This window comes from Ceratosolen solmsi, unplaced genomic scaffold (assembly GCF_000503995.2).
Source record: "Ceratosolen solmsi marchali unplaced genomic scaffold, CerSol_1.0 scaffold7, whole genome shotgun sequence".
In the NCBI taxonomy this organism is placed as follows: Eukaryota; Metazoa; Arthropoda; class Insecta; order Hymenoptera; family Agaonidae; genus Ceratosolen; species Ceratosolen solmsi.
The window spans coordinates 5,953,540-5,972,345 of NW_011948413.1; the positions used below are offsets into that span (position 1 = coordinate 5,953,540).

Here is an 18,806-nt window from a genome sequence, read left to right on the forward strand (position 1 = left end):
CCCCCCCCCCCCCTCCTCTCACCGTCCTTGCACGACTTTTCGCTGCGCTGCACGTCTACTTCACCGCGTTCCCCGAAAATCTAAAGTTCGCTCGGCTGCCCAACTCGGACGCATATTATTTTTATAGTTGCTCGGAGAAAGGGGTGCGGGCGCTTGATTTGCATTTGTGTCGAGGAAAACGTTCGCTTTTCATCCTAGACAGACTTTTGCCGATGTCGCGCTTGCTATCTATTTTCGCAGGTCGATAAGCATGCAAAAAATAATTAAAGGGACATTTATCGATTTATCAATCGAACGGTTATCCATACGTAAATGGTCTTTAAATTTACGACCCTTAAGGCGTTACTTTTATATTACTCACGTTGCTAGACCTCTCTGTTTTACCACTTGAATACAGTCCCATTGCGAATGAATGTTTGAAATTACCCCCCCCCCCGCCCTCTAACACTCTGTCGCATTGCGTTCGCGCACGCACGTGTATAATTTTGTAATAAATGTGATTTTAAGCGCCACGATTGTCACGAATGGCGTTGGTTCTTTCCTTTCTTCATTTGAGATTTCAGGATGATTAGTGAATTTTTAGCGTAAATGTTGAATTGCTTACGCAATCATTATTTAAAAATTACATTGGCATAGATTATCATTTTAAAGGATAATTAAAGCTCGTTTGCGCTGGTGCATTCACGAGTTCAATTGTCTCGTAGTTACGATCCGAGTTGATCGGCTGCTCGTTTAAATCAAAGTCTTACAGAGTCTGGCGTGAATCTCCTTACCGTAAGAACGGCGGCGAAGCTTCCTGCGCTAACGGAATTCAACGTCAAAGACAAGTCCGAGGACAGATCGAAAAGTCGAGCTCTGTAAATTATTGCGAGCATGGAGTGGAATCGCGCGTGCTTGCATTCGTTGAAATGCGATTAGCTGTAAGAAGAGAGTGCGCTCGCACACCAAAGTCGAGGCTTCCCGAGGCTTCGATAAAATAACAAACATAAACCGAGAAGTCAAGAGGTAGCGACTTTTGCCGAAACAACTTGCGATCATATCTGGGCGCCCGCTCTCCTCAAAAGCCTCCGCGAACGCTCCTGCCTTAGTGCAGGCGCCCATCGATTTTTACCCATCAGTGTTTTTTTTTTTTTTTTTTTAGTTGTCGGGGGCGACGGTAGCGGTAGCGTTTGGCAGTTGGATCGTGGCCGTTTCCCGAAAGGGGAATCGGGTGATCGGTGGATTGCTGTGGAATGTGGAAGGGGGGAGGGGGTGGTTAGAACGATGAGAAGGAGGAAGAGGAGGAGAACGGAGATCGAGGGCTCGAAGTACCGTAGCCCCGTAAAAGCAGGCAAGTACGTGTTCCTCCCACGTGTGGCTCGTACTGCTGGGGCATGTGGAAAATGTGTTACACGGGGCTTTCCCGTGCCTACACAATCTAAGCGAGGCTCAGGTATATGGGGTGGAGGTCTAATTTTGGGTTTTTCTGGCCTTGGCTTCGACTGGTACTTACATGCGTCGGTCCTTCCCCCGTAACGAGTACCGGATATCGCTTCTTTTTTTTTTTGCCCGTGTGTGTACACATGCCGAGCCTCTGGGGCCGTAGCACAAGCTCCATTGTTACGAGTTGGGTTTCCCCCGAAGCAACATGTTTCGGAACATTGCGTTAAGCGGCCCCTATGCTTTTTCTTCTCTCTATACTCCCGCGATTTTGCATTAGTTACGTAGTTACGCATTTACGTCGTTATTAATAGTGCGGCATTTGTAAACTGGGACTAATGGCCGAGAATACAATTAACGACTGCCTATTACAATTACATTGGTTTTTATATATAATTTATTTATTTATTTATTTATTTATTTTCTCTTCTTCTTATTTTTCGTTCAACTCAACAATTACGCCTTTTCTAATATTAATTTTCTAATATTAGTTATAAAGCTTTATTATTCTAGCACCACCGTTGTTCATCCCGCTCCCTCCCATCCCCCACCCCCAGCACTCCAGTGTCTCATACATTTGATGATTTTAAATTAAAAATGGAGTATTTCGTGCGAACGAAGCCAAGGGGGACAAATTATTTTTGATTTTTATATTGAAGGGACAAATTCCATTAAGTTTCTCATTCTAATACTAGTGAAACCATACCCATCCACCCACACACCGTACACATTTTATTTCAAAATACGGTATTGTTAATGCAACGCACACAATCATTAGGTTATACGGCATTTCAAATTCATATGTAGATGGAAACTGCATTGGCCGTAGTCTTTTTGCAAAGTTTTCCAGGCTTACAATATGCATACATGGCACATCTGAAAAATTAAAATACATTGTTTAGCATTTATTATCGATATAAATTATCTTTAATTTTATAGGCCACATAAATGGTCCGCCTTGTATTAATATGCATCCTTGCTTGGTGCCGTTTGTCACGTACATATAGTAATAGTACGCCATATTGGTCTGTCCATTATCTAGGCTCATACTTTATCATGTAAGTAGAAAATAGATAAAACAGAGTGCGAGGTATGCAGCAGTCCCCTAACAATTATTTATTATAATCCTCATTATTGAATGTAGAATAGTAGTGGAACTCGAATAGCAAATATTCGAATTGCATAACAAAGTTTTACGGAAGATCACGTGTCATCTTTCAGTCATTTTTAGTAGAAAAACAAATTATAATATTATCGAGATTTTTTTTGTTTGTTTTTTCGATAATTGATGAATAACAACGATCAAGTAATTCGCCCAATAAATGGATCTCTCCGTAGTTTTACTTGTGTCAAATTGCAACCGAAGAATAATATTACATTGCGATTTTAACTCTATTATAACATTGACAACGAATACTGACTCGAAGCGAATTGCCGCTCATTCGAGCAATGAACAATGCACTTGGGTTTCCAACATGAAATTCTTCCGCGATTCTCAGCCTCTCTTTATTCAATAATCAATCGACTATATTTCATTTCTCTCATTGATTTTAGTGAGAAGAGCGCGCCCCTTGCCCCCTCATCGCCAGCTTGTCAAAGAAAACTCAAAATCCACGGACGGCACATTAAAAGAATGTAAGAGTCATTGGTAAAGGAATCCAACTGTTGCGCAGTCAATTAATCCTTGCTCGTTGCGTATAAGGTCCATTGCATTTGCATTAGGGAAACATAATCGAGGAGGGGGTTAGTAATAATGGAGGGCGAGGTTATCGCAAACCAGAGCAAGAATTTATTGGATCGCTGTGGCGCCGATTCTATTTCCCTCGCCAATGCCCGTCGACGCATAAAAGCAACAAAAAAGCCGAACGACGTAGAAGAGATTTTTCCCAACATGTCGACGCCACCGCGAAGACCAGTCAAGATTCGGGCGGGGAAATCCCACCCCTACGCCACGGGGCTGCCCGTTGCTTCCCTCCCAAAATCTAAGCTTCCCCGGGGCCACGGCAGCAATAGCGGCTCGAGCGACACCGGCACCGGCATCGGTACCGGCACCGGCACACCGGTCTCACCCCACTTCCAAGGCTGCGCCTCCCGCCACCACGAAAGCGCCTCCTCGGCCATGAGTCGAACGGCCGCGAGAGCGGCGCATCAGTCGAGTTCGAGAGTCCGAGCCGAGCGGTCGTGCGGTCAAAGAGAGAGAGCGAGAGCGAGAGCGAAAATCGGACAGACGCCAGCGGCGCACGGATACACGTGTGCTTCTTCGAGCTCAGCGGCCAATCATCGAGAGATGTGGAGTGAGAATTGCGCGGGTGGTGGCGAATCGACGAGCGGCAACTTCACGGGCTACTGCGACCAGAATACGGAGATGAGAGCCCTGGGACCGCCGTCCGCGAGCGCCGAGCTCGAGCTCAGCGAGCACCTCGTGCGTAACCTCAGCCTCAAGCACGCCGGCATCAACAATCTCGAGGCGGGCAGACGCCAGCAGCTCCTCCTCCTCCACCATCAGTTGAACGTCAAGCGATCCGAGCAGGGTGCCGAGTTCCTTGAGCAACCCTACGAGTTCTTCTTCAAGCAGGACGCTGACGGCGACACGTAAGTACTAACAGTAGTAACAATAGCACTAGCTCTCATCTCAGCGTCCATGATGATCCCTTCCTACCCGGATTATAACCTGCCGCTACACCTCTCTTCTACCTCCCCCTCCCCCCCCCCCCCACCCCTCTCCCCAACATCATCCTCCTCCTCCACCTCCTCCTCCTCCTCCTCCACCCCATCCTCATCCTCATTCTCACTCAACTAATCAGATATTGACGTTGCGTTATTGTCAACAGGCAGCTGCATATATCCATAGCCATGAGTCACGTGGAGGCGTCGCTTTGGCTCATTCAGATGGCCCCGCACCCCTGCCTCCTCGACATCATGAACGACGACTCGCAGACGGCGCTGCACATGGCGGTGGTGAGCCGCGAGTCCGTCATCGTCCGCAGGCTCGTGCTCGCTGGGGCCAACACGAGTCTGAGAACGGTCGGCGGCAATACGGCCCTTCACCTGGCTTGCGCCATCGGCGACTTTGCCAGCGCCAAGGCTCTCCTCGAGCCCCTCAACATCCTCGAGAGAAATTGGTTGGCGAGCACCGTGCCCAAGTACGACATAATGCCACTCACCCAGAATCTCGAGACCCGAAACTATATTGGTGAGTCTTCCATTACTGACGACAAGATTCAATTTCACTCCTCTATGGCTACTGTTCCTCCCGCACTGTCTCCACTTCTATTTTTCACCGATATTTTCGAATATGGAGGATACGCGCGGGGGTAGGGCCCATTAACAATACCAATCCAGTTGGAGATCACCGGACTTACTCGATTACTACTGTGAAATGCTCCGAACGCGTCTCTTCTCTCTCTCTCTCTCTCTCTAAAAAAAAAAAAAAAAAAAAAAAAAAAAAAAAAAAAGACTAATAATCGATTATCGTCGATCGAGAGGGGGTGGTGGCGGAAGCGATGGAGATGATCGACAATATTCTGCTGTTCCCCACCCAAGGAGATATTTCGGGAATCTCGTTACGTACGCGTGTTAAAGCCGAGACGAAACGGCCAAAACTCCAGAAGCGTTAATGAGCCCCCCCATCTCTTCTTCTTAAATATCTCGTAGGCGCGTCTGACGGATGATGCACACCGTAATCGGGAATTTCCTGTATTGTCTCGCGAGGAATTCCTTTCACGAGCAAAAGGAATTCTTCGCGAATTCCTTTTTCCCGATTCCCGCTCGTATCGGTCCTCCAAGGTGGCCACCAAATGTCCCAACATCAGCCCCACGTCATATCGAAATACTTCCGCTATTTTGAATCTCCCCTCCCACCCCGCACAATGTATACCGCGATGAGCACCCTTTCACATCCACCCACCTCAAGATCCTCGTATTCTTCGGCTCCGGCTCCGGCTCCGTTTATTTTTGTCGCGCGGTGATAAACGAGCGGCGGGGGCTCCTACCCCGCGTACGCCCCTCCCCCACTCTTCGCCGCCCAACTCGGAAGCACTTCGCCTCCTTGGAACGAGCGAGGCCGTTGCAGTGCGCGCCAAATCGGCGCCGACCGATCTATCTAATCGAGTCGTCGGGCGAGCTCGTTCCCGCTACTCCTCTCCTCCCAGCCTCGGTAGAGTCTCCTCGGCCGAACCTCCTCGACGGCCACTGTCCCGTTAATCTAAAGATATATGGGTTAAACCCGTCATAAGGCAAAGGTGCGCGCGCGCGCGTATTCGCCGTCACACTTTCCTCGTTAAAAATAACGAGCGGAGAATTTTAAGTGAGCCGCGCATGGTGGAGGAGGAAAGCCAACGCGATGAAATTAACAATAATCTCTTAACCGAACATCCATTGTTTATTCCAGGTAAAACGTGTCTTCACATAGCCGCGGCCAAGGGTCAGCTGGAACTCGTGGAACTGCTGGTGCTCTCAGGGGCGTGCGCGGGCACGCAGGAGGGCCTCGGCGGCAAGACGGCGCTTCATCTAGCGGTGGAGAACGGCTGCCGCGAGGTAGTGCACTACCTCGCCCGTGAGTGCCGCTCGTGCCTCGACGCTGTTACGTACGGCGGCCTCACGGCCTATCAAACCGCCCTCGAGCTCCAGCCTCAGCTTGCGCAGGATCTCCTCTGTCTCGGGGCCAGTCCTGGCGTCCATCCATGCGAGATCGATACCAGTAGCGATAGTGGCAGCAGTAGCGGCGGCTCCGACGACGAGGTCGACGTCGACGTTTACGTGCCGAACATCAGCCCCTTTTCGAGGCTCACCCTCACACCGAACGCAGCTGTCATTACAGCCTGAGGAGGCCGACGTATAAAGCAACAGTACTGGATGGATGAGGGAGCGAGATTTGTCATCGACGGCTCTTAGCCCGGATGCGCTATACATATTTATCGAGTCCGTAACAAGTATACGTACCGAGAAGGAGGAGGTGATGGAGGATGAGGAGGTGGAGGAGGAGGAGGAGGACTAGGAGGGCGGAAGGAAGTACTATCGTGTCGCTTGGTAAATTGGCCTACGCGAATGCGAAAAGAGAGAGACCGTCGTTACGAGTTCCATCGCTGTCCAGGAATTTACCAAATAGTCGAGTTACTCGCCAGTTTCGCTGCCGAGTAAATTACCAAAAGATAAATCTAGTTATGTAGTAGTTTTTTACAGACAGTTGCAAGGATAGTGTCCTGTAACGCTTTTGGCCAATTGTAGGAAAGTAAGAAAAAAAAAAAATCTCTCAAATCTCTTGGGTTGGAAAACTCTAAGAGGCTTAACGATTATATATATATATATATATATATATATATATATATGTCTCATCAACATTAACGAGAATATTAACAGAATGTTAAAGGAAGCTTTATCGTGTTACCAATTTCTCTACCAAAGTCGGTATTAGTTACTATTATTTATTATATTAGAATCCTCAACATATGGAAAATATGATTAAAAACAAAACAAAAAAAAAAAACAAAAAAAAAAAACAAAAAACCAAAAAAAATAAGCACAAAAAAAATGTTCGTTTTACCAAGACTGATTTTCAATTGCCAGTGACAAGTGGGGATGGGGATGATCGTCGTCGCTCATTTGTCAAGAAATTGTATCGTTTATGAGTCTTTGGACATTCGTGTCGTCGCTATATTGTCAAAGACGTGTTGTTGTAAATGACACGAGGTGTGGGAGGAGGTGGTCGTATCTGTATATTGAAAGCACATGTGCGCTTGATGGAAGAGAGGGGCGGACAAAAAATCGGGCATACCTTGGCATAGAACCTGTAAATAGCGTGGTGCTATATTTATGTATACGCGTATTATTTTGTAAATTAATGTACATAAGAAAAGTATATTCACTGTAAGGATGTAATTGTAAGTGTGCTATGAGTAATGCATTTAATAAAGCGAATTTTCAATATAATCAAATGACTGTATGACTCTTCAATTTATTTATCCGACACCTTATATTGCTATATTATATATAATATTACGCCAAGTTTGAAAGATTATTAATTACCTTGTGCAAAATTATCCTTATGCATAATTATAAAGGAATGCAAGCTGTCGTTCTCTTTTTTCTCTGGGAAGAGAAGTTTTGACAATTGAGAGATTGCGAAGTTTTCAAAAGCTACTTTTCTTACAAGTTTTAAAGGCATTGTGAGTGAATAGCTTTATCTTTTATTAATTGATAGTTGATTTTTTCTTCGCCAAGACGAATAGTAATTTCTCTCCCATTATGTTTTTATTTTACGTCTGAAACATATTATCCTTTGAACGAAATATTCGATGCAAATTTTATACTTTCTTTTACCTTGTATATAAATATTTTATCAGCCTTAAATGCAGCCGTATCCTTCGGATTTTTTTTTTTTTTTTTTTTTTTTTTTTTTTTTTTTTATTCAATTTACAGCTTATAGTTGACAATTAGTGTTTCGCTTTCTTGCTCTAACATTACAGGCATTAGATTCTTTTCAACGTTACGTTAAGATTTGGTTTTAGCACCACTGGCAAACACTAAAAATATTTGATAACTATGTGACAGCTATTTGATTAGTTTGTTACGCGCTGATATAAATATTCTATTTACGTAGTAATCATAGTTGTTTTGGCGAAACGCTTTTATAATCATGACATTATTTTCATACACAATTGATTTATTATTTGTTTAGTAATAGAAATTTATCAACGAATTCGATTCTTTGTGTAAGAAATTATAAAGCAAAAAGTCCAGTTCTGTTCAAAGTTGTATCTTGCTAAATGGCGAATGACTCCGTATCATTACTTTCATTTACTTCTTAATCGCAAAATGATATATTAATTGATTTTATGAAATAACTGTCTTCGATATTCAATTAATTATACGTAATGACGAGAACGTGAGTTGCATAAGGATGAAATTATACGTAATCAACCGAATTTCATATAATAAACTATCTTTGTTGTTGACTTAATTTATATAAGTGATTTGTTTATGTTATCTTCATTTTATAATTACATAATCAGTTTACCGTAATATAAAATTTTCATAATATTTCCATACATTATTTCTACTTATATTAAAAATAAATATATAGCATAAATTTTATGCAATTTCTTGTTTAAATTCAATTCAACTATGATGATTCATTGATGCTCAAATTAATTTTGTATGTCTGCTAATAATTTTTCACCAGACCTTTTTCTTTTACTTTCGTTTACGCATCATCTATCGTATTTCTAATTACCTTTTCTTATATTCTATGACTAATACAATTTTCTAAAATCTAAGCACATTATTCCTTTAAAAGCCAAAAAGCCTTTACTGAGACGTAATAAATAATTCAAAACTTAATAAAATAATGAAAAACTTAAATTGAATAAGTGACAAAGTAGTAAAACATCTCTTTTTTTTTCTTTTTTCTTTTTTTTTAACTATAATAGCCTTCTATTTCTTCAACTTAATTGTTTATTTATTCATTGACGAAGACTGATTTTAAAAGACATACGTGTTGGTCTGATCAATTACCCTGTGATGGTAAAGGTTCTTGATAACATAAGAAATCTGTTTTACCATATTCGAATAATCACATCACGTTAATAATAGACTTTTCAAGTCTAACCACTAGGGATCGTAAGATTTGTGACTATTAATACTCATAATATCTATTTAAGTATTAATTATTTTACAATAGTTTATAATACAAAACAGATCGAAATATTGCATATGTTTAACGGACCCACTATATCATTAATCTTAAAAGTATCAAACTTATATATATATATATATATATATATATATATAGTGTATATTATTGTTTGACTGACTTTAATGAAATAACAGTTTTATTTTTCTTCAAATTTATATATATATATATATGTGTGTGTGTGTGTGTGTGTGTGTGTAGGGTAAGACAGCTAAAACGATTAGATTCCTATAGTTATAAAAATAAAAATATTTCAGAGAGTGAAGAAGGATAATTTACGTCGGTGGTACATTCTTTTTCTAATAACATTTTCTTTCCTCGTGTATGAATTATACGTGGGAAGATAACATCGGAGAAGAGCAGATAGGACAAGCGTAAACTATTGCCTCTCCTAGAGCACGCGATTTATGATTGCACATAATATACAAGGAAAATTACTTGGGCATTAAAGTACACTTAAACGTGAGAGAATCTGCTTTATTCCATCGCATCGAGAGCGTCAATTTTTTTTCTACGGTAGTCTCTCGTACGATGAAAAGAAAGAACGGTGAGGTTCGTTGTACGTTGTTTTCCCTCTATAAAACTAATTATTGCCTTAATCATTTCGTAATTATAAATAATAAACTTATTGGTTTTTTTTTTTTTTTTTTTTTTTTTTTTTTTTTTTAATATATATATAGGTACTCGCATTTGTATGGCTCTACAGGAAGGTACGATGTCTAAGGGCCTTGAAATTTAATAATTTGGACTGAAAGATTAGCTTTTTTTAAAATATTGAGCCTTAAGAATTATATTGCTAGATTATATTCGATAATTAAAAAAAAATCATCATCTACGGCAAAGAAAATTGAAATAAATACAAACTCAATAAATACGTATTAGCCCCACTATCAAGATATATTTAAATTTCATCCATTCACTTAGCAATTAAAAATTACAATTATTAAAATTAACAAGTACATGTGCATGAATTCGAATATAATTATAAACATTTATTCAATCCGAAATAAAAACTTTTACACGTGATATTTGGATTTTATATATTATTAATAAAATAAAATAAGTTTGGAATTTAAAATGTTTACTGTATCACGGAGTTGATCAATATTCTAACATTCCACTGTAATTTGTTGTACGGTATATGGTATGTGAAAAATACAAGTGCGCGGTATTGAAATTTTAATAACGACGATATACATTATGGTGATAGGATAGAAGATATTTAAAAAAACCGTGATGTTGTTGATTTATTATTATTTCAAATATATTCTCTAATAAGAGTATGTATTCATATAATGAAATTCTATATCTTAATATCTCTCTCACTCACTCTCACTCTCTCTCACTCACTCTCACTCTCTCTCTCTCTCTCTCTCTCTCTCTCTCTCTATATATATATATATATATATATATATATATATATAAGCACATTGCTAGGCAGACTACGCATATACAATATTTTTAATAGTAATCGCCATTTTTCGCTAGTTTACCAATTATGCTTTAATTTAATCAAATTTTTATCGTTAGCAAAATTATTTTAATAGAATAAAGCTTACACATGCAGTGGACAGAATTTATCTACACTAAAACGTACAATGTCCGATAACTGCATATAAGCGAGTACATGGTATTTTATAGCCAAGTTTAATTATTTATTTGATAAATTATTCAAGAAACTGTATGCCATTAAATTTGTTTTCGTAATTCATCGATTTAATCTTGAAGTTTCTGTCTACGTAGAAAATAGAGAAAAATAATGAATATTTAGTGTTTTAAAATTTTTGGCGGCACGTAAATTTGGAATTATTTTTAAAACTTTGAAAAATTCTTATCCATCTATTATATATGACGGTTATTAATTCTTTAAATCCCGATTCTCTTTATAATAAATACCTGACTATTCATTGACAATTAACAATCATGTGAAGATTTTTTGGATTTTTCATTAACTCACTTTTTTACGTCCTTCCATGTCATTTTTAAAAAGCATTTAATGTCAATAACCAAACGTCACAACGACATTTTGTAAATATCCGGTAAAGCCATCGGTTCTCTCTCTGTCCATTAAATTCCTTTCAATCTTAATGCTTGAAAGGTCACTCGAGAAAGCATTATTTTATATACATGCGGTTACTTAATTAACCCTACGCCAACTTTCATTTTCTGTCAATTGCTCTGACAATTTTTATTCCCATTCCCATTCACAATTTTTATTCCCAAGACTGAGACAGTCGTCGCACTCCGTAGAAGGTTCCGGCGACTGCCATAACTAGGCTACTCAAAATTAAAACGTTCAATGATCAATGAAGATGAAGACCATTGCCACATCCCAGAATCCTAGACTTGCCGAGTGTCCGGGCCTACGCAATGACTGGCAAATCCATGTTCCCCGGGGTACGTTGTTATCTCAGTTACGAACTCTGGCCAACCCGTGGCGATGGACGTGTAGCTTTGTCGCTTCGGTGCATGCCCATTCCCATTCGCTCATTACCATTGACGGGCTCACGGGGCACTGGGCTACGGATAGTCGGCCTAGTAGTTCTCGGCGAAGCGTATCGGACGATTGGGACGGACGGCCTTTTGTATTGTATTAGTTTGCTGCGAGAACGGCGATTGTCCAGCTGCGGCGGCAGCTGGGTCCGATCGACGACGAGGCTTCGGGAGGACGAAGGGCGACGCCGTTGTCATACGTTTGCATCGGCGTCGTCGTATCATCATTCCGTTTGGCTGGCCATAGGTGCTTTTTTTCATCCATCAACGCCACCGTCGCTGAGTCAGTCGGCTATGCGAAGGGTAGGGTTCTCACCAGGTCGTAGGTTCCGACGCTCGCGGCTTCGGCGCTCAGTGTGGCTGCTAAGTCGTATCTGCCGTAATCCATGAAAAATTATTGAAATTGGCAAGAGTGGAGTACGGTAAGCCCCGTCGACGTGATCGATCGATCGTCGTCGTCGATCGTCTATCGATGCTGCAGTGGAAGGCAGCCTCTGCTCGGCTCCTCTGGCGCCGACGTTGAAACGAGAGTCACGTGGACGTGTATCGGTAAGAGGTTAATATGTCAATGTGGTAGTTGGGGGGGGGGGGGGGGGGGGGGGGGGGGGGGGGGGGGGGGGGGGGGGGGGGGGGGGGGGGGGGGGGGGGGGGGGGGGGGGGGGGGGGGGGGGGGGGGGGGGGGGGGGGGGGGGGGGGGGGGGGGGGGGGGGGGGGGGGGGGGGGGGGGGGGGGGGGGGGGGGGGGGGGGGGGGGGGGGGGGGGGGGGGGGGGGGGGGGGGGGGGGGGGGGGGGGGGGGGGGGGGGGGGGGGGGGGGGGGGGGGGGGGGGGGGGGGGGGGGGGGGGGGGGGGGGGGGGGGGGGGGGGGGGGGGGGGGGGGGGGGGGGGGGGGGGGGGGGGGGGGGGGGGGGGGGGGGGGGGGGGGGGGGGGGGGGGGGGGGGGGGGGGGGGGGGGGGGGGGGGGGGGGGGGGGGGGGGGGGGGGGGGGGGGGGGGGGGGGGGGGGGGGGGGGGGGGGGGGGGGGGGGGGGGGGGGGGGGGGGGGGGGGGGGGGGGGGGGGGGGGGGGGGGGGGGGGGGGGGGGGCCTATGGACGTTTCGATCGACTAAGCGCTGCCACGATCCGCTCTCTTCGTCATTGCAAAATCGGTGACATTGGTGACAGTTAGCTGGTCGTTCGTAATTAGGTTGGATTAAAAATCCAACGAGCGTCGCTCTTACTCCAGTGGATAATGTGACTGGCCGTCGTAGTGGTGATGCAGTGCCTGGATAATACGCGTATGATTTAATTAACCGCGACGCGTTCGAGCGATTTGCCAATGGACGAGACGATGTGCGAGGTCGACCTTCTCTGGGATAGCGTGGACGATCGTTATGTGAGATATGAGTAAAGCCAAGTCGTCTCTCCTGCCGTTCGCAAACTTTTGTTAAAAGGCAAATGTTAGCGGCTTATGATTCGTAAAAACCACGAAGTGGCGTGGTTTATGCGGCTAGGCGAACAAGCGCTATAAAAGAACCGGGGAACCATCCTCTTAAAGAAAAAGTCGTTGGTTGGTGGAGTGAGGGGAGGTGGTGGCTTTTAGGGAGTGCGGAAACGTCGCTGCAACGACGCGTTTATGTTGTACTTCAAGGCGTTTTGTGAGAGGACGAGGACGGCATATCGCGCTATGGATGGCCGATCAAATGTATTGGTGATGAACTTTTGCTGCTTTATTCATTCGGAGAAGTAATTGTTTCTTTAATACATTTACGCTGTATGTTGTATTTAAACGAATGTTGAAATTATAGAGGAAAAGTCAGTGGTAATTATTGTTTTTGTGTGATTAAGAAGCGAATGAAAAGCCATTTTCATTACTAGAATTATCATTATGTACGATCGAAGAAAGTAACGATTGCGGTGGTGGCGATGGTGGCGTGGCGGCCCTGAAGGTACTTATAGGTTTGGAGGGGGGGGGAGAGAAGCCCTGGCGGAATGGAGCACAACACATTTCTTTTTAACGTTCAAAAGACGACGCGTATATTGATAATCGTTTATAAAACTATGAATGTCAATTCATTGTAATAGAAATGAAAATAAAAAATGTAAAATATTGGCCACTTGGGTTTCAATGTAACAATACATTGATTTAAAAAAAAAAAAAAAAAAAAAATATTGTAAATTTACACCGTCAGTTTTATGAAAATCAGGTAAATTCGTAATTGTTGAATTTATCTTATGTTAATTTATAATTGCTGTACAATTAAATATATCGCATGAATAAATTTGGACAAAATGAAAAATAAATTTGTCTTTATCATACAGTTATTTCAACAATGTATTAATAAACATATACGCGTTTTAACAAATTTTTTTTGGTATAACATACCTTTTCAACATATCCATATCATATCCATCTTGCATATAATGGTTGAAACATGAATTTAAGAAAGTCTTACTGTTGACTATAATTGGAACGGAAAAATTGATGTGATATTATTGTCCATCATAAAATAATGAAATTAAAATCGCTATCGATTTAAATTCATGAATGTAATTAATTTAAAGCGTGCATTACTCTATATCGTAAGAATAATTAATTTCATAATTAATCCGAACATATATAATTAATTATACGTATAAAATAATGAAAAGTTTGAATGTTTGAAACTTGTGTAACAACAACTCCTTTCAATTAATTAATTGCATATCTTTATGTTCCGATAAATTCAGATAAATATAGATATATATATATATATATATATATATACAAATTATTTATTAATTTAATTATATAATTTAATACGTACAATTTGTAATTACGAATTTACATCCTAGTCCGGCCATTGCATGTCCTTTGTTAATGATAAATCAATGTATACAGTTGCTTTATATTAAAAATCGAAACAATTGTAGTCAATAACTTGAGTACATTAATATTCATAATTTTAATGACTTTATCGTTAATTTAAACTTTTAATGATGTGTCAATGCTTACTTTACGTTTAATTTCTTACTATTAGTATAAGAATTAATTGAAAATATATAAAGAAAAAAAGGGAAGATTAGAAAGGATTACAGAATTAAATTTTATGAATTAAGAAATTTAATTAAAATATGTAATCATACGTGCTTGGAAAAGTATATGCACGCACGCGTATTTACTCACACATGTTAATTAAAGTTTCTGGGTTATTTCAACATAAAAATAAATTAGTAAAAATGCTAAAAATTTTCCTAAATATATTTTAACATGACTATATTAAAATATGGCATATTAATTAATGAAACAACCTTTCACGCTAAATCACAAGTGCATAAATTTTTTTATTGCTTTGCTTAATTACTGTTATAAAGAATATTCAACTTATTTTATTTTCATTAAAAATATTTTCAGCTAGTGTCGATGAAATACAGTTAATCGAATGATATGTCAATATAAAAGATTTTTTTAACGAAACGAAATGAATAAAACGTATAAATACGGACAATAGATTTTTTAATTAAAAAACTTTGTCTTTAGAAGTTTGACTTTGATTAATCAATTAAAAGATAGTATTGTATTAAACATAATATAGACTTAGTGGAAAAATTTATAAAAATTTCGAAAAATTTGTGCTTATGAAATTTTCGATATTTGTTCCGTCACTGTTCGAAAATGACGTAATTTTCTTGGCTCGAACTGCCAATGCTTCAATATCTTATTTTTGCCGGCCGCGCTGGTCAAATGCCGGAAAGGAGTTAAGTGAAAGGGATGTAGAAAATATAGTACGTTTTCATTTGATATTTTACAATTTATAAAACAATTACATATTGATGTCTTGGAATCTTCTGGAGTCTAATGTGAAGATGCGATTTCTTGGAACGTTTCTTGTGACGGATGTTTCACTACACAAGATGATCCTTGAATCATGGACGGACTGGACTTTGTGCACTCACAGTGATACGGTGACCTTGATCCGATCCTGGGATGAGTAGTTGACGATTATTCGCTCACCAACGAAGGAGATTTAACGTTGACACCTATCGACTGCTGCACAAGAGAGGGTCGATGTATCTTCCTTTTATCAGTGGGTAGGTGGTCACTACTTAACAAAAACTTGGTCACTAGTTTTCACTTGAATATTCACCCCACGCGGACAGCGAAGGAATTAGACTTTGACAATGAGAATATCGAAAAAGTGGCAGTTTTTTCAATTGTGTCGTGTCTCACTCACCCCTCAACGAGACTTAGCTTAGCTGACGGGTGGGGGCGGAGGGGGGTGTTCTTGGTAATGCGTCTTTGCTTGGCCCTGCGCAAGTGGCAACGTGTGGATATGCAAGCGGCAACAATGTATGTCTCGTGACATTGAGGGCATCGGGGACACGAGATGGATTTCTCGTTACAAATAAATTTTTGGAAATGTTTTTTCAACTCGATTGTTTTCGTACATCTTAACTCTCGAAATATTCTCGCGTAAACGGACTCGCCGCGCTCTTGCTAGTAAACGACAAAGGTCGTTTATTCCGCTTACCGAACCTCCAATGACCGTGGAAGAATTTTTATAAAAATTATGACCCTCGGTATTTTCCCCCAAAATAATACACGAGAAATTCTCTCAATCTCGAACAGTAATCTAAAATTTACTTATTCAAAATGTAAAAACTATACCTTATATTATGGGACATATGCAGACTTTAGTAAAACACTTACTTAAATTACTTATTTTAATAGAAAACAATAAAAATAATAACAATAATATGTATAATATTTACATGCAGTTTAATCTTATGCTATATGAGTGGATTTATTTTCGTACACACAATTACATATCACTAGCCATATAAAAAGCTGTTATTTACACAAAAATTTACAAAAATATAGAAATATTTGCCGAAAAACATCCTTCATAAGACATTTTGATACGCTGTTTACAAACATATTCTCGTCTTGATTTTATTTTAATAATAGAATGCAACGTAATTCTGATCGAAATTTACAAAACCTTTATCGTAATTTTTAATGCCGTGGCATTAATTTTAGGCGCAATCAATTAAATAATGCAATTAATAAGGCACATAATTCTTATTTTAAAAATATTTGTATAAAAGCTTTTTTGTGGTATGACATGGTACGTTCGATATTTTTCAAACGACTAAACGACATTATTTATCTCTCATTAACGGTAAATAAAAAAAGGCATTCAGCAAAGGATCGCGTCATCACATTGTTTTCTGCATTGCCATTTAAATATTTATCCATATATTCGAGAACAATATGGCAATATGCTTATTTGTTATGATATTATTACCGTACAGATAAGTATTGAATCAAGATTTATTTTAATTCTGGCCTTTATCGTTGTCTATTATAAATTGATCTTTGCTGTTAGTTAGTCGGCTTTAGAATATCCCATTATAAGTTACACTAATACGCATCTCGTTTTCCTCCCGGCTTACCCGGTTGCTAAGTCTCTTGAACGTGTGTCCTTGTGAGCTTGTGCAACGGGGGGTAGGAAATAACAACGGGGCGAGCAAATTTATTGGCACTGTGCAGGTCCGCAAATCTGTGCTTGCGGTAGGTCAGCGAAAATAAACCATTTATCCTTTGCTCAAATTATTAAGGAAGTGCCGTTGTGACTTTGCTTTATATAAAAAATATCTATACCATGGATAAATAATTTGCTCTCTCTCTCTCTCTCTCTCTCTCTCTCTGTCTCTTTCTCACTCTATCACACACATTCTCGACACGCATGATTTCCTCGCTTACACATGCTTCACCTCTTCTCCTTCGTTTAATATCCGTCCTACTACCTTCCCTTTGTTCTCTCGTCTCTTTCCTTGTGCATTTCACTCTCTAACTTGCCTTTTCCCTTCACTTCTCGCTATCACTCATTCTCCCTTATACCTTTCCTTTCCGCTTTATGATTTTCCTTCTTTTCCTCGCACTTTCTCTTTTGTCTTTTGTACCGAACGTCGCCGAGCTCACACTTTTCTATCATTTCTCTTTATTCTTTTTTATTACGAGAGCGACTTTCTGCGCTTGCCAACAGTTTGGAACAGCCTTTTTCACTCTGAAACTCAGCTTAACGCGACAAAGCGGCTGTTATCGTGTATCGAATGCCTTCTCCCATCTCTGTCACTCCTCTTGCAGTATCACGCGCTTTTTTTTCTGTACGACTTTACGATAAAATTTCGCATCTACAACAGTCTTTCCTATATACACAAATAATCGATAATTCCTTTATTGGCAAAATTTTTATCTATAAATGTAAAGATTAATTTTTATCATTATAAAATAAAAATAAAATTATTGTAATTTTGATAATTAATATTGCCTTTCATATCCAATATTAATGTTTGATATTCTTGTATATCTTTATTTATTCGAATCGAAGTAATTACAAGTTTAATTCTATAACTAATTATTTAATTGAAATGTTTATTAAATCAGCCGCTTACCATCAATAAAATAGTAAACAAACCATGAGAAGTTATAAAGTCATTGTAGTAAAAAAAAATTTTTTAATTCAAAATTCTTTTGTTTATTAAGTATTCAATGTAACGAAATTCAATTATTCCTTTAATGGAATTTAATATTTTTTGCCTCCTACCAAGTGGATTTAAAGTTTTTGATTTTTAATATACGTGCAGTGCACTTGTAATATCGAAGCAAATACATAATACATTAATTATCATTATTCTATTAATAAACAATTTGTATTATATTTGTAAAAATTTTAAAAACCATTTTATAGTCACCAATAATTTTCACACTTCTAAAATTGTTCAATTCGTTAAAATTTGATTCAAAGTGATTGACTAAAATAGCGATAATCTCCTCTCCTCCCCCCCCCCCAAATAAAACCAAAAAAGAACAAAAAAAAAAAAACAAAAAAATAAACAGAACGATACGAGAATTTACTGAAAATAAGTATTTGAAATGAATTTTACAGTTTTCTGTTTGACATTCTGCTTGAAAGATCAAAGCGATGCGTAATGATGACTATTGAAATCTCAAAAGTCCAACAGCATTATACGAATATATACACACGAGCTTTATAAGCTTGTACTCGAGTCGATTAATTAAACATTTAAAGTTAAAATTAACATGACAAATTAATCGAGCAGAACAAAAGAGGTCTCTGATATATATATATATATATATATATATATATATATTACATGAATTTAAATGCATGTTAACGTCATAGACTAGAAATTCCACAAGATCCTAGTTCCATCCTTTTTA

The 18,806-nt window shown here is 39.9% G+C and overlaps 1 protein-coding gene across 1 annotated transcript; it reads left to right on the forward strand.

Moving 5' to 3' along the window:
* Nucleotides 1-3,014: 3,014 nt before the first annotated feature.
* Nucleotides 3,015-6,417, forward strand: LOC105367404 (nuclear factor NF-kappa-B p100 subunit-like). Its single transcript, XM_011506101.1, has 4 exons — nucleotides 3,015-4,011; nucleotides 4,251-4,612; nucleotides 5,810-6,373; nucleotides 6,404-6,417. Exons 1-3 carry the CDS (start codon nucleotides 3,173-3,175, stop codon nucleotides 6,241-6,243), a joined length of 1,635 nt encoding a protein of 544 aa, XP_011504403.1. The 5' UTR covers nucleotides 3,015-3,172; the 3' UTR covers nucleotides 6,244-6,373; nucleotides 6,404-6,417.
* The last annotated feature ends 12,389 nt before the right edge of the window (nucleotides 6,418-18,806 follow it).

Coding starts and splice junctions, on each gene's coding strand:
- LOC105367404 (XM_011506101.1), top strand. CDS start 3,173: ATGGAGGGCGAGGTTATCGCAAACCAGAGCAAGAATTTATTGGATCGC. Junction 4,012..4,250: donor CAGGACGCTGACGGCGACAC/GTAAGTACTAAC, acceptor TATTGTCAACAG/GCAGCTGCATATATCCATAG. Junction 4,613..5,809: donor CGAGACCCGAAACTATATTG/GTGAGTCTTCCA, acceptor TGTTTATTCCAG/GTAAAACGTGTCTTCACATA.